Source organism: Anguilla anguilla, chromosome 5 (assembly GCF_013347855.1).
Source record: "Anguilla anguilla isolate fAngAng1 chromosome 5, fAngAng1.pri, whole genome shotgun sequence".
Classification (NCBI taxonomy): domain Eukaryota; kingdom Metazoa; phylum Chordata; class Actinopteri; order Anguilliformes; family Anguillidae; genus Anguilla; species Anguilla anguilla.
The window spans coordinates 52,064,415-52,087,023 of NC_049205.1; the positions used below are offsets into that span (position 1 = coordinate 52,064,415).

Sequence of the window (22,609 nt, forward strand, 5' to 3'; positions counted from 1 at the left end):
AGAAATGTAGAAGCACAGACAGAACCAACTGGACTGAGAACAATGAAGTACAATCCAGGCTAAATTTATTGGAACATCAACTCATGTCAACATGATATATTTCAATGACTTTTCTCAGAAACACATATGTGCTTTATAAGTAATAGATATAAAAATCCATTCACTTTAGTTTCTAACAAAGAGCATTTTTTTTTGCTAATTAAATACTTAACAATAAGGCTGGTCTACACAATTAATATTTTCATAACTGTAGCGGTTAAGTAAGCATCATATTAAACAGGCCAGCTGCCCCTCTCAAAGGCTTGTGTCAGCAAGTTCACTCAGAAACTCTTACAGGGAGGCGCTGGACTCACTGAACTCCACACCAGCCCCGCCCTTTCAGTCCACCTTCCCTTTGCCTTCAAACTCCTGAAACATGGCAGCCATGTGAGCAAATTACAGCCATTTCATAAAACCGTTCTCGCTTCAAACAACCTTAATCTAATTACACTCCATAAATGAAAATGCATGTATGTAGCGTAGCTTGTTTCAACAGAAAAATGTATTTATATCACTTCAATTTGACACTAAGGCTCCAAGTGTTTTTAGACGTTCTTTTTACTTATTAGTCCTCGCGTACAACTAAATGGCATATTATGCCATGGTGCTGGTGCCCATAATTCAACCCCAAATCAATGGCCATCAAAGCTCTTGCGGTGAATTGGGACAGGCCACTGATGGAAAATACTCTCTTACCTTTTAACAACATATCGAGTAAGAATTAAAGAAAAAAAAAAAAGCTTAAGCCTCAAGCTTTTGGTTTGAAAATGTAATATCTTACATCAATAACAGTAGCATGTATCATTTTCATTAACAATGTTTATCCTTTTAGCTGCCAAGATAACAAATACAGAGTACATACTGTAACAGGGTGATTGAGAATTTAAGTGAATATATGGTGTAAGAATGACAGGCAGACCCACTAAATATATATTTACAATAAATAGATACACCCTAAAAATATGATTTTATAAAGATATAAGATAATAGATATTTTAGCCATGGATTTATCAGAAAGCGAATTTTGTAAAATCATCTGCAGTAGTGCAGATGTAGTTTCAGTAAGAAAGGAACGAGAAGATTAACTCAGTCTAAATATGTGCTTCCTAAAAATGAAATAATACAGGAAAAAAATTCTTGTTGCTTTAGTAGAAACATCACATGCCGAGACATATTTTTTTTTTAGTAAATTTGTGTGGCCCCTGCTAAACATGGTGCCTCCTTGAGTTGAGGGAATGCCGTCTCTTCCTCTTCCTGTGACAGTGTTCCTTCCTGTCCGGCCAGGGGAAGCCGGCCGCGCCTGACCTGTAGAACTCCTCGTACTCCTCGCTGTCGGAGTCGTCCTCTGGCACCGGGAAGGTTCTTCCGCCAAACACTTCCCTCAGCTTGGAGCCGAAAAAGGCCTCCAGACTGCGGCCTGCCTGGGCGACCTCGGAGTCCGGCTGCGGGCCATCAGAGACGGGGAGAGAGAGAGGGTTATCCAGCAGCACGTCCAATTCCTGCATTTCCACACGCACGGTTACCCTACCCGCATTTTAGTGGAGGTTCTCAGTGGCAGAACTTTCCTAATCCCGTCATTTTCCTTCAAATTCTTTCATATCCATTTTCAACAAGCCGTCGCAGAAACTTGGAAAGTAATATCATAAACACCAGGGATTTGTCTCAGGCTATTTCTTTCCGCTGTTCCTTTTGGCAACTATTATATGACTATTTTTTCCCTCAAATCTAAAGCAAACCAGGGATCGTACATATTAGGGGACTGGGCATCTTCTTCAGAACAGGGCTTTTTAATTGGGCTTAATTGGTGATTATTTACTTTGTTAAGCTCATGATGAACTATAACCGACCAATAAATGTTGGAACAGAACAAACAGGGAAAGCTCACCAAGTGCTTTGGCCAGGCTCCAAACAATTTCAAAACAAGTGGAACTCACATAATTGAACTTTGCACAGTTTCTGAACATCAGGAAGAAATCGGCCACAAATTCCTGGGGATTGTAGTAGTGTGACGGGCTCCTCCTGTTAAGCTTGCTTCTGATCACAGACAAGTCCATGGGCTTCTTGATTATCTGGTAGTAATGACGGGCCTGAAATGAGCAACACACATTTGTAAACCTGTGCGAGAAGCTATTTTCTGACCACAGATTTCACCCAAATTTTTTAATTCCCAATTGCAACAGTGGGTCTGTCCCATTCTGTCAGTTGGAGAGGGGCTCACATTAGCACACGTGTCCTCTGAAATGTGCCCTAAAGCACAGCATGTGATCGCCCTGTCCTAACAGAAGACGCGGGGGAAACGTGACAGACCCATGAATACAACTGGGCATTCCAGATTGGGCAGAAAAGGAAAGTAAATACATCTTTGAAATGGAAAGAAAGTCTCTCACTCTCTGCCTGTGTGGCTGCAGGCAGGTCTCTCTCTCTCTCTCTCAGACTCTCTTTTCTCTCTGTCTCTCGCTGTCTCTCTCCCTCCCTCCCTCCCTCCCTACCTCCAGGCAGGTCTCAGGCCTCAGGGCAGGTGGCGGATGACACACTTACCAGTGGGCTGACCGGCTCGTGGAAGGGAGCGCTGAGGATGTTGCATGAGATGAACAGCGTCAGCTTCTCGCACCTCTGCAGGCCAGGACAGGAGAAAGAGAAACGAAAACACCCAGGTGTTTTTTTTTCTATATCCACAGGCAAAAGACACCAAGCTCAAATAACAAAGACAACAACAAGCACCAGGAGAGACATGATAGATGTCTGTGGAAAGCTGCTTGGACTACTATGAATGAAATTAGTTTTTAACACTTCATGCAGCGCTCTTTGTGACGATCAATTTTGGGGGAAAATGGAAGGACCCTAAGTGAAGTAGATAAATAAAGAAATAAATAAATAAGGCGTGTAACTGTAGAATTTGTTGACATGGAGCATGCTTGGGGGAAGCAGTGAGTGTGGTGTATTTGCACCCATGGCCTGTCCACCTACCCGCTGGTCGCTGTCCACCAGTCCATCGGTCCCACCCATTCCCGCGTGATCCACGGAGAGGCGCGTGTTTTCGCAGTCGTACTCCATCTCCGGCTGCAGGACGTCCCGGCACAGGGAGCACACCCAATCGCCTCTGAGAGGGGATGACACGTGGAGTGACATCAGAACAGCGGCAGCCCCATTGGGAAAGGCCAGTCCCTGCCTGACTGTGCGTGTGCCAGTGTATCTGCTCGTGCGTTTTTTATGTGTGGAGGGAGATTCAAACATTTTCCTTCATTCTCTGACTGGTGAGGCACATGCCCACATGCCCACATGCCCGCATGCCCACATGCCAATGCCAGCAGAAAAAGTCAACTTCATTCTCGGCACACGACAGTTGGTGACTACGTGCTGCAAGACGAATTGGGGCGGCCAGCAGAACTTTTTTTGTTTCCCTGGCAACTCGGTGGTATTCCCTGCATGTGTGTAAAGCGTGAATGCTTGGTGGGGGGCTGGCGCAGCGTGGTGCACTGCGGTACTCACGTGGGGAAGCTGAGGAGGGGAGGGACGTGACAGGATAGGTGGAAGACCTTGGGACAGTGGTCACAGCAGAGCAGGTCCCCTCCGTTCCGACACACAGCGCAGAAGTCCTCGTTCTCCATCTGCCCCGCCTCTTCATCGACCCCACCCTCTTCTGCCACCACCACCGGCCTATCGGAGTGCTCCCCGCTGCTCGCCGGTCCCGATCGTTCAGACGCCGGTCCTGGAACCGGCCCAGACTCCGCAGCTGGACCCAACTCCACGTCCGCTCCTGGGCCCTGATATGACTCAGATTCTGGCTCTGACACCAAATCGGGCGCTGGTTCCAGATCCCGTTCCGAATCTGCATCCGATTCCAAACCAGGGTCGGGTTCCCGGTATGGGTCTGGGCACGGGTCTGGCTGGTGCTCGCGTTCCATGGCCAAGTCCGATTCCGGCTGTGGCTCGGATTCCAGACTGGGCTCTGATTCAGGCGGCTGCTCGGATGCAAGCTCGGGCTCTGAGTCCAAATCTGGTTCTGATTCTAGATGTGGATCCAATTCAGACTGCGGCTCAGTGCCAGACTCTGACTCCAGATCTGACTGTGGTGCTGGAGGCAGGGAGGGCCCCTCTGGTGATCTCTCCCACTCAGGATCAGAAGCTGCTCCTACAGAGCTGATGGTGGATCGGCTGGCTGGCTGCTCCTTTGGCCAGTCTGCTTGTGAGGATAACTGACTGACCTTTGTGCGCACTTCTGCATTCTCATCAGGTTCTCCCTACAAATAGGAGAGTAAAACACATAAAGGTTAAAGATGAAAGGAGATTAAAACAAAACCAAATATAAACATACACCAGTTATAGTGGTATTTATATCATTCTAGTAGTTATACACCACAGTCATAAACCAAGTAAACACATTAATTAATCAAATACAATATGTTCAAAGACAATTATTTAAGTTAATTAAAAGACAGAGAAGTGCTGAGCTTGGATAAGATCACCTTTTGGTGGTGTTCCTCAGAGGTGGGGCTCCCTGGCGGTTCTGGAGCAACAGCGCCCTCTGTTGGTGGCTCCGGGAGAGGGCCACCAGGCCTGCGCCCGCGGAGCGGCGGGCGGGTGGCGGCCGGATGTCTGGCCGTCAGACGGACGCGCAGCCGCTCCAGGCACACCAGCGGAACCCTGGAAGCCTTCGACGCCTTCGGGCCCTTCGAAAATTTCTGAGCCTTCGGACCCTCCTTGGCAGCCCTGAGTGACACAGAGACGTGTTCTCTGGGCTAACTGTGCTCACACCTTCACAGTTTACTGAAGGAAGAGGAGGAGAACCTGCCATACCTGATATCCTGCCGACGCTTCCTTGATATCCGGAGCCTCGCTCTATCTGTCATTCCAGTGCCTTCACATGTATGTGCTTTCCCTGGGAAATAACAGAGCAGCCCCTTAGACACACAACAGAAACCGTCCGCCTAGGAGGACACCACAGACAGGAAGGTGATATCTAAATGAAATTCTTCCTCTTTTTAACAGGCCGTATAGCAAAAATAGAAAGTAACACACACACAGGAGACAAACACGATACCAGCAGAGGAGTGGTGAGAAAGTTCTCCCTGTGTGCCTGGCTGTGCACCTGCTGCAGCTCTGTACCTGGCTTTGCCTTGCAGGGGGGCAGGGAGGAGGAACGCGGCTCTGGAGAGCAGGAAATTGGGGTTGGGGTAGAGGTCATGACCTGGGCCACGCCCTGCCCGGCCCTGCCAGTCTCTGCTTCCTCCCTCTTCTCACCAGCCAGGGCATCGTTATCCTGCCGGGGGGCGAACATAAAAAAAAGTGAATGTGCATAAATGTTCAACGTGATCCTCCCCGAACATGGACGCCGAAGTGCGCTAGCGTGCGCCATCGGCCCGCTCCGGGGCTCCCGCCTCCTCCCAAAACGCGGCGAGAGGAGCTGGCGGTGATGGAATGTAATTAAACGAGGAGAAAAGATAATAAATCTGTCATCGGACTGCGAGCACGCCCCACGCGCAATATCAGAGACATCTGAGAGTAATCAGCTCCCTCGGTGCTGCCGAGAACTGGGCTCAGCGTTAAACAAAAGATTACAGAAGAAACGGTTACCTGGGCAACGGCACCACTTTATTTATTACGATGTTGTTGTTAATTTGTTTTTTTTTTTAGTCCACTGCATAGCCACTAAAGATACTGTTATAGCAGTCGGCAAGACCTCTGGTTTCTGAATTTTCATGGCGTTCTACTGCACTGAAACCGACGCCTATTAAATTAGATTCAATTAAATGAATCACAGTAACAGGGCCTCAGGCTCAGTGTTCTCCCAGATTCGCCTAAACTCCCATGAGTTTGCATTATATGCTGGATGCCAGGGGCTCCCAATCTGGGGTCTATGCAGGATTCCCAAGGCGTCCTCAGCAAAATGGAAAACATCTTTCCTTTTAAAGGATAGTGTACACACACACACACACACATGCACATGCACAAGAACACACAAAGATCTACACCTCACTGATAGTATTACAATAATTTAAACAATTCAATATTTACACTGCACCACATTGCTACACATCTTACACATCCAGGATATGGAGATATCACATTTCAGTCACGCTTTAGTGTTCGAGCAGATAAAACAGTTGCAGCGCTGCAGGCTGTTGTATGGGGGTAATTTTAGGGGGCTCTGAGATGAAAAAAATTTGGGAAACATTGACCAGTGCACTGAAAATATATGCTGAATTGGGTTCCCACCGTAGCATACTGCCACCCTGTATTGAGGAACTTATTTTGATTTAGATGCTATAACGCTCTACTTTCAGCATCTCAAAATGCTTTACTGTAAAGTCACAACTACAACCAATTTTTAGCGCTCACCTGGGTAAACCATTATTTGGATAGGCGTAAGGCTTGCTACCCTATGAAATGTCACTGATATATAACTATACATATATATAGATTGTCTTCGCCTGTAGATTGTGTGACAGGGAAGTTTTTACCTGTGCTGCTTGGGCTGCTGCTGCTATGCTGGTGGTGACCAGCGGGGGGCAGGCTTCCAGGGGAGCCGCTGCAGCAGCCGGTTCCTCTGAGGAGCTCTGGGAGCTGTGCCCCCTCCCCCACAGCGAGCCGGATACACAGGGCGCATTGGGAGGGAAGGCCTCGTCTGAAGCAGGGCCCTGTAAGGGGGAGTAGGAATTATTTACAGTAACTAGATGGTCATCTCCTGTGTTCCTGGCCTGTTCTCTCCTGTCTAAGTCCTGGAGGTTCCCAATGGTAACAGGCATTCCCATTGCTGGTCTACAGTTGATGAACTTTCACGAAGAGGCATGCGCAAGTACACAACATATTGCACAGCAGTGCTAGTTTCCACTGCCTGGGCCACACCTATAAATATTCACAAGGTGCTTGAAATCAGGTGCTTGATCATGTTCAGTTTCCACGGTGGAGAGACAGAACTTTTATTGCTAAAAAAGAGTCGACCATCTGGTTGGTTTAGAGAAGCAGAGGTGCGTCCCGGAGCTCCAGCTGTTAGCCTCGCTGTAAAGTGGGCCAGCAGCACTGAGCAGGTGTTGGACTCCTACCACACAAATGCAGCACGGACAGCTCAGGAGAGGGAGGGAGGAGAGAAGGAGAGAACAACCTTGAGCACTACTCACAAACACAGAGTGGACAGAAATAGACTCCACATTGTGTGCAACCTGCCTCAACGAAAACGCTAAAAACACTGTTCGTCGCAAAGTTCAGCCATCTGCGCAGAGCAAAAAAAAAAATTATCTTCTCTTCATGACAAAAGGCTTACTTATGGCAGAAATTACCATATGCAAATCCCACATCTAGGGCCCCTGCCCGCATCTCTGAATCAGAGGCGTTAATTCAAACACATTGCAGATTAGATTTCCTTTCATCTTGCAGTTTCCCCTTAATATTAAAAAAAAAGATTTAAAAAAGATTGTTTAAAAGCTGCGACAGCAGTAGTCCTCAACAGCAGCATTTAAATGTCTGACTGTGAAATGGCTGTCTGTACATCCAGAATCCTCCCTCCTTTTCCAACCTTTTTCTGTTGCTGCAAGGGGACGTTAGCCACCTATCAACGAGGTGGCAGTGGATCCCACACAATCAACTCCATTTACCCACAACCCCAGAGCAAAAGTCACCATGCTCCATGGGCCACAGCCCTGACTGTGGAGCAGGCTGTATGCAGCCTGTATTCAGTGACTGCATAGTGGAGATGGGACAAAGTCTCACAGACTGGCAGGGAATGAAGGGGAGAGATGCAGTCGAGCAGGACGGAATGAAATCAGGCTGCCTTCTCTCCCGTTCCCCAAGTGTCTCATTAATACCAGGTTAAATGAGAATGGGGACACGCCCAAGTGCTCTCAACTCATTTAGCTGACTTTCACACAGGAAAAAATGGGTTGGTTACAAGATGGTGTTTTTAAACTGGGAAATTGCCACTTTTTACCCAGTAAACACAAAATATGTTAAGAAACATGGCACGGATGAGGCCATTTCTTTCACAAGCCGATGTACAAAGGTTAATACGTGTTTGCATTACACACACTTTTCAGTGGTATCCAAAAACACAACATTGAATGGGTGCAAGTGGTTCAAAGTACAGCCACAGATTGATGACTAGGACTAGAAAGACAGCGGCTGCCTGTTCATTTCAGAATCTAAGGGCATCCAACTCCATCCCGATTACTGTGCTACATGTAAACTGTGAGAAAACCGGTTAAATGGAAAATAAGGAACTAGATAAAATGGAGGCACCAAATTTTTTTTAAAGCAAGCTGAGAACTCCCTTTCTGTGTTGACTTATTCTTTAGTTATGGACATGGAGGACAAGGATTAAACGCACTTTAAGTTCCCAAATGAAATAGCAGCTTTATTTAATGTTATTTAATGTTGGCAACAATGAAATCCACACAAATCGCCAGCCACGCCGGGAACATTCACTCTAACTTTCCTAATGTCCCTGGAAGATCTTGGGAGCCAGAAATCGTTTGCTGGATATCTGCGCTCGTTCAGTGCACCCAGTGCCAGAATCACTCGGCGTGAACAAAGACTAGCTTTGTTTAATTTTGTTTTCCTGTCATTTGTCATAATTAGCCGTTCGCATTTGCTCGACAGATTGCGCACCGACTGCGTTTCGCTGCGGCGCATAAGGCTCGGTTCTCAGCTCTCTGACATCCTGTACTTCTGCGCATTACCAGGCGCTGTCAGATCTGCAGTGAGCTGCTGTCACATCGCTGGCAAATTCATCAGTGCATAAAAGGCAGGGCTCGCAAAACGGAGGCAATTTCCTGTGTGCAGGAAACCGTTCTGCGGCGAGGGGTTCGCGTCTACACCTCTCCTGTATTTTTTCCTGTTTTGTTTTTTGTCTCTCAACCTACTAAACACTGACAGGCCACTCTCCCAAAATAGTGCACCAAATGGAGCATACTTGTACAATGGATGAAGATACCTGCTATAAACTGCATTACGTACTTCCTCAAAGACACCCATGCACCATTGTTATTTTCATCACAGTTTATAAATGCAGCATTCAGTATCGATGAAAAACAACTAGCGGTAAAATTGAACAGTGCATACGTTTTCACTGACCTTTTTTCTTTTACCATTAAAATGTTACAGAACACACAGCTAACACTAGCTTTACACACTGACACACTGCATAGAGAGGAGGTCAGCGTACGTGCGGTAAATACACCCCCCCTCCCCCCCACCGACCCCCCAACCCCCCCCCCCCCCCCATGAAGTACATGTGATACTGAAACCCGGGTGCAGGGCCTGTGGTCAGACACCTCTGAGCTCAGAGCCTTTGAAGCCTGCAGCCAGCTCGAGCCCCAGGAAGCGCTGTGGTCAGCCCAGGCGCCGCTTTACGAGAAAACACGATTAAAAACGCGGGAGGTGCAGAGAGGTGCAAGCAGGTTCCCAGACTCACCCTGCAACCGCTGGCGCTCTGGGGGGGCTGCGCGGGCTCGGCCGCAGGGCGGTCCGAGCGGGCCCCCCGAGCAGGGGGGGCTCGGGGCTGGGCGGGTGCCAGCTCCCTGGTCTGCCGCTGGCCCGCGCCGACTCCGCTCCAGGGCGTGGCCTTGGCCGCCGCGCTCCTCTGGAAGGCCGCGTCCGCGTCTGCGCCGCTCCAGCCCTCGGCCGTCTGCGCGGGGTCTGCGGCCGTCTGCGCCTGCCTGCCGGGAAGCCGCTCCGTCTGCAGCTGATGGGGCGACTGCAGCAGGAGCTGCAAGCTGGACTGCGCGGGCTGCGGCTCCTTGGGGGACGAGCCGCTGGACCTGCGCAGACGGTCGTCCGGAGGCCTGGCTAAGGCGATCTGCGCGAGGGCCGGCGGCTGGGGGCACTGGGCGGGGAGAGGAGGCGGGGTCTGGGGGCACTGGGGCACGTGGGTAGAGAGAGGAGGCGGGGTCTGTGGGCACTGGGGCATGTGGGTAGAGAGAGGAGGCGGGGTCTGGGGGTCACAGTGACCCTGGGGAGGGAGGGGCTGGCTGGACTGCGCGCATGCGACGGTGCATGCGCTCGACTCGGGCTGCTTCCTGTCCAGCTCCGCCGCAGGCCGCATCTCCGGCAGCAGCGGGACATGCTGCAATGTCCTCTCAGGGTACGAAGCAGCCATGGGGTGGCACCTGACCCCCTGGTGCTCCCCGGAAGACCCCCGGCTGTTCCCGATCAGCAGGTCAGGGTGGGGTGCAGGGCCCACAGGGACGTTCACGCAGTGCGAACAGCACATCTGGGGCTGGAAGCGGGCTTGGAAGCCGCAGCTCTGATCCAGGGCTCTGGGACATAGAGAGCTGGCCAGAGCTGAGCAGGGGATTGGCTGAGGCTTTAGGATACTGGAACAGGCCACGCCCACTGAATGACTTCGGCTTCCTCCCTCAGCTGTCAATTCACCTACAATTAAAACGGCAAAAAACAAGCATTTGCAACAATTCAAGGGCAAAACAGGAGAACCAAATAAAGTGAATGGATTAACAAAGATACAAGCTCTAAATGTTAATGAGACTATGTTTAACATATATTAACTTCAAAGGGAAAGACAACGTAGTTTTGTGAACATTTTCTCAGTTTGTAGGTATATGCCCCACTGATCCACCCACATATTTGCTGAAGTTTCTAGCATGTTAATATTTTCTGAATATGCTGCTGTCTCAAAATATCCATAACGGAGCAGGTTGCTACCAAAAGTGGAAATGTGCTTGGTCCAGAGGCTGGCGTCCCAGTTAAACTTGATCTTCACAGGGGGGTCGAGGTCATAGCGCAGCTGCGACTCCAGAATGCGCTGCATCTGGAAGGTGATCTGAACAAAGACAGACAAAATGCTCGGTCTCTTACCACTGATTTAAACAGCACTTGTTTTTATCCTCCATTTAATTATATCTCAATTTCAAACACCCCATGGTAGCTGTAGGGCTGTTTCATCGCTACAGTGTGCTCCATCAATTCTGGCAAAGCACTGCTCATTTTCATTCTGCAGTCTTGCCACAAGATCTTTTTATTAACAATTTTTTTTTTTTAAACTCCATATTTTTCTTTTCTCTCCCAATCTGGAATGCCCAATGATAGCTGTCTTCTGAAATATGTGCAGCCATCCTTTCTTTCGCTCTGCAATCCATCAGCTAAGACCACAGACCACTCGCTTGTCACACTTCCTGTGTTTACTTCACGGCGCACAGTGTTTCTGCATCCGAAAGAGAGCCAGGACACTTCAGAGAGACGCCCTCGCAGACACCAGGGGAGTTACACTCGCTAACACTGTTAGTACAGCAGGGATGTAAATATTACCCTCAAAGCGGTTTGAGCCATTCCAGATCTTACTGACAGCCCGTTAGCTTTACTGAGCTGAATACACCAGCAGACAGCATCAGCGTTAGCTCCACTGTAGATGATCATCTACCTTCAGTAAAACCTGGAGTGACTCACATTGCCCAGAATTAGGAGCGCCACTACCACCAGGACCTTATCTGTGGTGTCCAAGCTCACAGGTAATGGCAGATTTTTACCCCCCAAATCCCAAGGGGCCCTCGGTTCAGTGCTCTGACTCCCACCCAATACGGGATGAGACTATCTACTGTCAATCACTTTTCTCTTTATTTCTCTGTAACAAAACATTATGGCTGCTTAAAATCAGTGAATCTGATACCGCAATATGGCCCCTCAATACAATTTTGCACCCATGGGACCCCAGTACCCCCATCGTTACCCCTCCTAATGCTTCAGCCAGCCTACCAGCTCCTTGCTGAAGAGCAGGGGGTTCCTCTGGTGGTGGGACGAGGCCCAGCTGATGAAGTTCTGCACGTGGCTCAGCTGACTGCAGAGCTCGATCATGCCCTGCAGCTGGTCCTCCAGGCGCTGCCTGAACTCATTGGAGACTTTCTGTGTAGAGAACGGGAACAAGACATCAACACTCCTGTGGGCGAGCTAAACAGGGGTGCATGGTTAGTACTGTCCAAAGGCTGGATATTAGAAACAAACAGATAAGCAATGTAAAACACATCATACAATACATAAAATCGTGACAAGCGGTGATTAAAAGGTAAGGCAAACACAGCTCGGGGAATTGCATAATGAGCCTGTTAAGAGCGAATGGGGAAAAGCAGAACGTCAGGGCTGTTGTTCAGTGCAGATATTGCCCTCGCCATGAAGGAAGATTTCGCTCTGGCAAAGTTTCTTGCTAAGCAACAACCGCGCCAGGTGCTCTGCAGCAGAAAGAAATATCATAACTAGTAATATCCTGTAATCCAATCATCGGGTAGGGCAGGCGGCAGCACCCCACGGGCTATCAAAATTACAACAAAAAAAAAAAGAAAAAAAAAAAAGAAGTCAACTCATTTTTAGAAGAGACTTTTTTTTATTTTAAGGCTATGTCAACGCTAGCTGACGTGTTTCAGTTTCATTACGCCGGACTATTGGCAAGAAGTAACCCAATTAACATCTATTTAGAGCAGACCTTTCCAGAGGTCCACGTACGAGCCCGCTTCCAATCACTGCCTCCCGCCTTGTGCCTTCAAGACTGATTACATCATGTTTGGAGCCGCGTCTGTTGAGGCTCAGGTACATTTAAGGCCTATTTCTGCTGCGTGGGATTGGAATTCTCTGAAGGCCTTTTAAAAGACAAAGCATGCATTAGTGAGTGATTACCTCCAGCTGTTCTATTAATAGATTGGCGCGTTTGTTCAGTTCGTTTATCATGATCATCTTGGCCATTTTGATCTGGTTTTCTGCCTTCCTCTGCATGACTTTCACCCCGTGCAACCTGAGAAACCCACAGATAATGACATCAAAGAAGATAAAAAAAAACCTCTATCTTCATCAGAACAGGTTTTCAAAATGTGTGGATGCTATACAACTTATCATATATTCATTTAAGGGCACATATATAAAAAAAGTAAAAATTATTTTAAGAACAATGTTTATTCTTACTTTTTTTACTACATGTTGTAAGAGAACTTTTTTTATAGCATAACATAAAATAACCTAACATAACAAAATGACAAGAACAGGCCATTCAGCGTAACATGATTGTGCTTACAGTTGCATTGGGCACCCAGACATGTTTATCTTTTTGCCTCAGGGTAAAAATAAAATAGTACTTTGGCAATAGATTGCCCACAGAGCAAAGACATCACAGCGATGTGGAAGCTCTAGCAGGCGTCGGCAGCTCACCTGTCTTCTACCTGCTTGGCCGTGTTCTCCACAGTGGACTTCTTGTCCTCCACTTGGACCATCAGGTTCTCAAAAAGCCACAGCTGGTTCTGAAGGGCCTTTCTCACGTGAACGACCCTGAGAACAACAGACAGAGCATCTGTCGCATGCAAACGACTGCCCACTATTGAAGCCCACATATTAAAAGCGTATTTTGGAAGGCTCAGGCACGCTGCACTTTTGTACAGTTGAGTGGCAGGTCCTCAACCATACAGTAGATCGTAACAGCATACATGCATATGCGTGTGCTTGTTTGTGCTTTTGCATGTGTTTGTGTGTGTGTGCGCGTCTTTGTTTGTGTGTGCATTTTTGTGTGCGTGTCCTTGTTTGTGCATGTGTTTTGTGTGTGTGTGTGCTCACCTGTGGTCCCTGTGGGTGGCCAGATGGCAGCTGCTGCATGACAGGAGGTCACATGACTCACAGAAGAGGTCCAGGGGCTCTTGCTTGTGGAAGTGACAGAAGGGAATGCCATTCGACCAGCACCCAGAGCCTGTGAGGCACAGCACAGGGTCTGAGCTACTGCACAGGCACAGCTACAGAACAGGGTCTGAGCTACTGCACAGGCACAGCTACAGCACAGGGTCTGAGCTACAGCACAGGCACAGCTACAGCACAGGATATGAGCTAGTGCACAGACACAGCTAAGAACACAGCTTGACATTTGTGACATATTTTGCCATACTGGTAAATGCTATAGCAGTAAATTTAAAATATCTGGGTTGTCAGACATCTTTAAACCAATAAAAGATCAAGGGACACATGGGGGAGCCAAAGATGTGCACATAGGGGCATATGTTGGTCTTCTGCACTGGGAAGGGTTACAGAAGCAAAACACAAACACAAACAAAGCTTGTGTTACACATTCTCTTCACAGAGTCTTTAGTCTGACTTTGTGGCAGTTCTTGTAAAAAAAGACAAACATACGGATGAATCACAAGGAAGAGGAGCTTGGGGACCTGACTGAAGAAAAAGTACAACACACACACACTCACACACACAGAGATGCAGACACACAAAGAACAGAATCCCATAACGCACTCATTGGCAGGCGATTGAGAAACATCTTGGAATTAGTGATAATTCCACTTGTCTTTGTCAACTACTCAAAAATGGACAGAAAGCAAACATGGCCCAATTTTAAATATCACTCCAACAATTCATTCAGAAAGTTCATTTTGTTTTTTTATCTCAGCAAACTTAAAGCTCTGAGGAAGGCTGAAACTGAACCGCATGAATGTTCCATCTCCGTTAGCTGGCCAAAAATAAATGTTGAAAGAGAATTTGTCTTTGTGCTTTAAGTCCACAGAGCGCTGCTCTCACGGTACTTCTTCTTTTGATGAAGCAGTGACTTTGTTGTTTTGTTTTTTTTTCACTCAGCAAACTTCTTCATCTTTTATGGGTATGACCAACTGAACCTACAGGACCAGCTAACCTATGCTCTCAGTTTCTCATCTAATTAATACACTGCCATCACCGAAAATAAAAAAAATGAAAACATGACCAAGACAAGTTCAAGGAATAGAATAGCAAAAATCAAACAAATACACACATCGTTGTCATTTGTGCACATGCATTGTGAAGGATGCTGAGCTTAGATGAACCAAAGAGTGAGAACAAAGAACAGCAGAGAAGAAGGGCTACAATGATCAAATGAGCAAAAAGAACATTTGAACATTCTCAGCTTAACTGGGACATTAGCACTTCTAAATTTAGACAATTTTACCACTGATCATCTGAAAAAAAGTGTCATCTCAGAAAGTGCAAGTGAACTGAAGTTGTAGGGGGCTGATCTATTCATCAAAGAAACGCATTGGCTCTTCAACAGCACAGCACAATACCAAGGTGTATAAAAACTTGCATCGGGAGGCATTAAAGGAGCGATTGCCACAAATGCAAGCAACCTATTATTTGCATCTGAAAATCAAATCAAATGGACTGCAAATATTTCTGTATGTAAAGTTTTTTTTTTAAATTATCTTTTCTATTAACCAACTACGCTGTCATCAGGCACCCATCACACTGTGGTAAACAGCAGCCTGATTATTTTCGGTCTTTGTTGTAGCTTTGCAGCGCACTGCTGACTGACCACTTCCTGCTGGAGCCCCGCTCACATAAACAGCACAACGCCTAATCAGATAGCAAAGCACACCTCCTAATGAGGAGTAACTACGGAGCTCATTATCCATTGCAACCGTCCTCTTTGCCCCTGAATACAGATCAGAACCAGGGATTATTATGGCGGGTCAGCATGATGCCAGGGCTACTTGTGAAGTGCTTCATTTGTCTCAAGCAAAATAAACAACTGGAGACTCACACACCCACTGAGAGCTGACGACACTATGCTGGAGCAAGGCAGGTGGAAGGTAGTGGGCATCTGGTGTCAGTAACAATGGTTTTAAAAAATAGGCCAAATTTGAAGAGATTTTACATTTTATACACATCCTGGATGAATCAAAAAGATCATTTAATATAGAAATTTTGTCATACTGTCTGAACCTCATTATAAAGCAAATATCTAGTTTTAAATTCCACCAAAATTGTACAATTCCACACACACACACACACACATACACACACACACACACACTTGTTTGTGCAAAACATACTGCCAGCACCCTTACACTCCTTCTGTTAAAACTGAAATTTTTATATCAAGAGTATTTGATATAAATTATTTTTTTATATGGATGCAGGGGCTTTTTCCCAGGGTACAGTGGGGCTGAGTAAGGTGTGCAGGCCAGGTAGGAGCGTACCGGACTGAGCTGGCCTCTTGCCCGGGTCCATCTGCAGCAGAGAGCCGGCGGGCCTGTGGTCCTGGTGCATGTCAGTGCACTGGTAGCACAGCCACTTGTTGCACAAGGTGCAAAGGCTCTGGCCGTCTCTGGGCTCCCGGCAGTGTGTGCAAAGCTGCAGGACACACAAGTACGCAAATAACATGAGCAACACTGCAGACAAGAACAACGCTCATACGTGAGAGATACGTGCACTGCTTACAGGGACCGTTCACCCTGAAAATGATCATTGTCTTCTTACTTGACAGTGCGGAACACTTTATTGCAGATTTGATTAGGCTGTCAAAAAGACTTCACAAGGCCTGATTTCAGAATGAGTAGAAGCTAGTGGACAAGGAAGACACAGTTTTGCTTTTTTTAATCTCTTTGAAATACAAACAACAAAAATTAATTGTATTTGATGCCACAGATTGTGAAAATGATTCACTCTGAATCTGTATGTGCAGTTACAAGGAACTCCATAATAATGCACCTCTTAAATTATCTTGTTTTCATTAAAAACTTGCTAACAAGCTAAAGTGACAAAACTGTCACACACAGTGTCATCAGAAACTGGGGAAAAGATAATCTTTTTTTAGACAATAGCACAATAGCGGATTGTATACTTCAGCATTAATTAGCACCTCGTACTTCGGTAACGAGAATAACTACCAAAGGTACTACTTACAATAATTTGTTACCTTGCAGGCTGTAAATACCTTGTGTGTAATTCAAGGTTATCAAGCAATAGATTTGGGAAAGAAAGCAAAGGAAAGCAGAAGGACAGACAGAGCAGTGTTCCTGAGCTACCATGATAATGACTGCACAGCCACTTCAGCTTGTAAGCTTCTTGTGAAGTGAGAAAAATTAGGCTATATCATTATGAATGTGGAATTGTTGATGTTCCAGCACATACTGTGATCAAACGTTTTTTTTCCCCCACAACTTATGCCATTTGTTTTACTACCATTGGTATTTGAGAGAGATTTTAAAGCAGAACCTGAGCTGGATCTTCCTTGTTCAAAGATGTCCATTCATTTTGAAACAAGGCCTTATGAGGCTTCTATCTTGGATTGGTGAAATCTGCAAAAAGCTGCTGTGGAAAGCTGTCACTCTTGTGTCCAAATAACAAATAAAAAAATCAATTTTCAGGGTAAACTTTACCATTAACACACTTGTGTAAAAAGAAGGAACTGGTCTTGTAACCTAAAGGTCACAGGTTTGATTCACGGGTAGGACACTGCTGTTGAACCCTTCAGCAAGATACTTGAATTGCATTGCTTCAGTATAAATAAATCCAGCTGTATAAATGGATGCAATGTAAAGGCTATAAAAAAAGTTGTATAAATCGTTCTGGATAAATGTCTGTAATGTAATGTCTTTGCCTCAGATATGCTCAGTTGCTGTGCTACTGTATGACAGGGCATTGGGTATAGGCAGAAATTAGTGCCAGCAGAAATTGAATTTGAATTGCATAACTTGAATTTCTATTGCAATAAATTGAATTTGTAATGATTCGACTGAATGTCTAAACTAATTTCTGCCCATAAGTGCACTGGTTCCCAAATATTTACAATCCCCAAAATATTTAAAGATGTATTCTCAACACCACAAACTATATGACACATTTGCAGTGTTTGCATTTGATATTGAATATATAAATAAGTTAGGGTTAGGGTTCAGGTTAGGGTTAGAAATAAATACAAGGCTATACTGCAAGGAGAGAGAGAGAGAAACAGTGCACCCTGTACTTATATTTGAGTAACCAATTTCAGCAATAGTAACAATTAGCAATTAGCAATAGTTACAATTAGCGTAGCTTCTAAAACAAGAGACAATCACTGAAAATGAGGGAATAAGTCAAATAAGACTCCAGCAAAAGTGATAATTACATTACATTACATTACAGGCATTTGGCAGATGCTCTTATCCAGAGTGACGTACAACAAAGTGTATAACCAAAACCAGGAACAAGCGTGCTAAAAACCCTAGAGGGAAGTACAGTTCCAAGTGCAGGGATCGACCGTGTAGTTTAACTTCGACCCTGTAGGTTAATCTGATTAACACAACAAAAACAGCAACAAAGCCTATGCAAATAAAACAAGCAATAGTATAATGGGAAACTGAATTGAAGATAGACTAAATATGGACCTCTGAGGAGGCTGGAGGAGTCCATAGAGATACACAGTTCCCAAACAGTAAGAAACATGGAACCAATTACACATACTTTCTGATAAAACACATCACTCTAAACATTAATGATTACCCATTTAACTTTGAGGGGAAACCCTGCTGACTGTGTTACACTTCAGTGCAGGACTGTATAAGTTCCAGTTTGCTACTGTTAAAGTAAATATAATCCCCTGCATTACACAAAGATGGAGGCAGGGCAGGGATAACATTTTCAGAAGGGGGTTAGTTCTGTGTCTGACAACAATTGGTAAATGATAAAATAGACAACAGCAGATTGGTGAATTTATCATTGTGCTTTTATAATTGTTGCACTAGTTTAATGTAGATATCAGAGACATGGCTACTGCAACCAGTGGCTGGTTTGAAACCACAATTCAATATCACACCAAGACAAGTACCTAAAAGCTGAATGGGAATTGGATTCAGCTCAGAGACAATATCTTTACGCATAAGCACTGAGGCGTTGAACAACTGAAATAAATAAGTGTAACAGCATGATTTTCTACAATTTCACCTGGAAAATACAGACTGTGCCACTTTTACATGGTTGTCACTCAGGAGCTGCTGGCAAACCCCTGAGCCTTCTTTGACTTGCGCTGCTCTTCTTTAATATTCACGCTTAATTAGAAAGGCATTCATGCGCATCAAAGAAGGTGAGAAACCCCTTGACACCTTCTGGCAGATAAAAACACAAAATGTGTTGTTGAACTTAGTGTTGCCATGAAACGGCCTACATTGACTTCCTGTCAAACCACTCTGACAGTCCAAAGACTTATAGTACAATCAATTTGTTATACACATTTAGCCACAAGAGCCTGCCCTTTGGAGGAGGGGAAAGGAGGGGGGGGGGGGCACACAGATGGCTCAAGTGCAAGTCTAATAAAAACTCTGTTAACCTGCCCCTACAAGACATCAAATAAATTAATATTGGCAGGTGCACCTCTCTCAACAAACCAACAGCTCATATACCATATATTGGGAAACTACTCCATAGTGAAAAAGCAGGGCTCAAAATCACTTCTTCTACATTCACACACACACTTACAAGTTAATTATTTGTCGTTCTGTTAAAAACAAGCACACTCTCAAATACGTACAGTGACAAACAGAACAGTTTTTTTTTCTAAATCACAACTTCGCTGTAATTTGTCTATTCTTTTTTTTTTCCCCTGTTTCAGCAAATAAAGTCTATATGGAGAAATATCACTTACCTTCTCCATGTCAACACCTGGGTGTTTAGCTGTCTGGTGTGTAGTGCTGCATATATCCACATACAGCAGCCTGGAGCAAACAGCTGTGCTGGGAGAGTTACCTGCTGGGTACAGCACGTACAGCACAATACATTACAATTAGCCTGTGTACAGTGCACTCATCTAACTCTGCACTGTGTAAAAGACTTCACAAATCCTCACACTGCATTGGGAAGCTGTAAATTTAATCCCTTTAAATTATAAAATTATCTTTTTTAAAAATGAAAAAAAAAAAAAAAAAATCCTGACCAACTGTAATAATAGGGAACTGGGTAGAGGTGGATGAGTGGGAGGGGGGGAGGATAATTAATTTTTTTCTGGGACAAAAGATCCCCCAAAGCCCTTCCCAAAATGGAATCAAAGGACAAATGACCTATATTTATGAGGCGTCAGTGCTTTGTAGAAAGTGGGAATGAGATGGGATATGTTATGCTACCTGCGCCCTCTGACACCATAGAGTATCAGCACAGAGAGAGCATCCTTTTACCTCCCCACCTTTCCTTGTGCCTGTATTACCGCAGAGAGAATGCCCTCCTTTCCTTATTCCTGTATCAGCTCAGAGAGTGCCATCTTCCCAAATCCCCACATCAGCACAGAGACTGACCTCTGAACTCCATATCTGCACAGAGAGTAACCCCTGCACTGTATCATCACAGAGCATCATCCCCAAGCCCCATACCAGCCCAGAGAGCACACTCTCTGACCTCGTATCCTTCCAGAGAATCGACTGAGCCCTCAGGGCTAAATTCATTTTTATGCAATGTACCAAACAGTGTTTGTCAATGGCAGGGTTACATTACACTAAAACACGGTGACATTAAGATCTACTCATGTCACACACACTTATACACCCTGCTCAACTCCCTGTACTTCCCACAAAAATCACTAACCAACTAAAACGAAGTACCTCTAAATAAATGGTACCACATGCAGTGCACGCAGGTCACATATTGCTCATGTGAAACTTGCTTGTGGTCAAAAAACACACCCACGCAAACAAACACACAAAACAACACAACTTGTTTCACATGAATTCTCAGACCCACTTTAAAACGTAGTAACAATCATCAGCACTTTGCCCCGATCCAGGAAGTACTGCTGCATTGTAAACGCTTATTGACTCCCTTCCATTTATGTTTTAAATCTTTAAAGCCCCATGCATGCACCTGCACCTCAGCCAGTGACACAGCTCTGTACAAGCCACAAACAGCCTGACTAACAAGGAGCCCACATGATAGAAGTCAAGGAGATAAATAGCTTCCATAAACCAGACCTGGACTTTTCAATGAACCCACCTGAGCACAGTAGCATATTCCTCCAATGACAAAACTGCTACAAGGATGCATAATAATATAGTAGGCTACTCACTTTTCTGGAGTGATTGTTGTAGTCCCAAAACGGAGCCCCACTATAATCTAATTACATGCTATGGATGTTTTTTGTTTTTTTTTGCCTTCTCCCTCTAACGATGATGCACCACAATTGTTAAGATGCAAGTCAAAAACAAAGTAAGGAACAGGCGAGGCCAGGGTATCTGAGAAAACTGATCTCAGTTTCCTGTGAGAATGCAAATCGAGCACCTCCCTGTCGGTAAATATAGAACTGGGGTTGTAATAAGGTTGATGCGTGCCCTCATCACTGCTTTATACGCCCGCCCTGGCCTTAACTCCCATCATTTAAGAAGGAGCGTGACAGCAAGGAACCACACGTTAATGTTTTTTTTGGCACTGCCAAAGCCGAGGCTGGGCGCTGCGGACCACAAACCTCAACAGACAACGGAAGCACCAAAAAACTCGTGCGTGTTCATTTCATCCCACTTTGACAGATCAAACCAAAGTCAGATCTGGATTGAGGCATACATGCATTTAGATTGTATGGGAAGTTTCACAGACATGTACGTGAATAGAAAAAACTTAAATAAATAAATAAATAGGTTAAGTGATTTCATTGAACACACCACCACACCAACCTCATCCCCCAAAGCACGCGTGTGTTGTGTTGCAGGTGCAAACGGGAGCACCTCACCTTCAGGTGAAAACCGCGTGAAAAGGATAAATAAGTGGACGTTGCCCAAAGAGACTAGCTGAGTGACTTATTTCCCTCGTGTCATCATATAAAATCTAAATAGGCTACGTAAATGGTCTCTAAATATTACACAGTCGATTTTTACGTCATGTATATTAATCTTCCTCAAATGATAATACGACAAAAATACATATATCTCGGCTGACACTCAATATAAGTTCTGCAAATTAAAGAGTAAACAAGCAGGACGTTCTGTACTCTTTCAATAAGCTGTGTCAGGATACTAGGTTTGGATTAGAAAGCTATGCAAATAATAACATATAGCCGATAAAATGTCATTGTATAGGCTACTTTCCTTATTGTAACTGTTCACCTTTTCACCTGCATAGCCAATGTGATCGTGTAAATCAAACGCATTACCCATTTTTTAAATTTTTTTGTTGAACATTATTTAGAGGCACTTCACTTTCTTATTGCAGGTCATAAAATAACCGGTAATTTTTATTGCCGAGTAATTTCCATGCGATTTCACATCACATTTTTTTTTCCATCAGTCCTCTCTGGACCGCACCTTGCTGTAAAAGAGCAACCACGTAAAATGTTCCCGCAAATTAAAGAAATATTCTTCTACTTACAGTTGATACACACAGTACCTCACCATAGCCCGACTTCCAATTTTATATGTAAGCAAGAAGATCAATTACAAGAAAATCCACACGCTGGGCGGGAGGAGCGATATTTCCTGAGGCATGATGAGAGAAATCTAGCTACGCACTATGTTTATGTGATACAATGTCAACGCGAATCCTGCATAGCAGGCTGGCTAATATTGCAGTACAGTAATAACCCTCCCTAGTAGGTTACAAACTTTTTCTATAAAAACGTTTCATTGTTCTGAGATTATCGGATGTGAATTTAAATTGCAACGTGGCATGGCGTTCAGAATAACTAGAAAAATAAATGAATGTTTTCGCATATCAAGAAAAGGACAAAGTCAATTTGCCGGCAGCGTTTGATTCCAAGCATTTGAAGTTCATTACCTTCGTCTCTGATCATCAACGTTCCCCTCCAGTCCAATAGATGTCACTCTTATTACTGAGACGAAGGTTTTTGAGGCATGAAATCTCGAATATAATCGTGAGATTTCCTATTCAC

General features: G+C 45.1%; 1 protein-coding gene across 8 annotated transcripts; it reads right to left on the bottom strand.

The window, feature by feature from the left end:
* Positions 1-43: 43 nt before the first annotated feature.
* Positions 44-22,609, bottom strand: trim66 (tripartite motif containing 66). 8 transcript variants are annotated; one of them, XM_035419706.1, is made up of 18 exons: positions 22,495-22,609; positions 19,391-19,494; positions 15,969-16,122; positions 13,576-13,705; positions 13,177-13,293; positions 12,652-12,766; positions 11,740-11,886; positions 10,693-10,810; positions 9,446-10,404; positions 6,501-6,677; positions 5,146-5,299; positions 4,837-4,918; positions 4,506-4,749; positions 3,529-4,280; positions 3,007-3,139; positions 2,578-2,652; positions 1,974-2,126; positions 44-1,481 (listed from the first exon to the last, which is right to left on the bottom strand). In XM_035419706.1, exons 1-18 carry the CDS (start codon positions 22,508-22,510, stop codon positions 1,245-1,247), a joined length of 3,867 nt encoding a protein of 1,288 aa, XP_035275597.1. In that variant the 5' UTR covers positions 22,511-22,609; the 3' UTR covers positions 44-1,244. The 8 variants fall into 8 exon arrangements, with proteins under 8 accessions (XP_035275597.1, XP_035275596.1, XP_035275598.1 ...); XM_035419705.1 differs by having other exon boundaries at positions 5,146-5,302; XM_035419707.1 differs by having other exon boundaries at positions 5,146-5,302; positions 19,391-19,491; positions 22,495-22,565.

Bases quoted from the DNA above. Each gene is read 5' to 3' on its own strand.
- trim66 (XM_035419705.1), bottom strand. The intron at 6,678-9,445 runs GTGAGTCTGGGA...TCCCCCTTACAG, and splicing joins AGAGCGCCAGCGGTTGCAGG to GGCCCTGCTTCAGACGAGGC. The intron at 2,127-2,577 runs GTAAGTGTGTCA...TGCTCATTTCAG, and splicing joins ACGAGCCGGTCAGCCCACTG to GCCCGTCATTACTACCAGAT.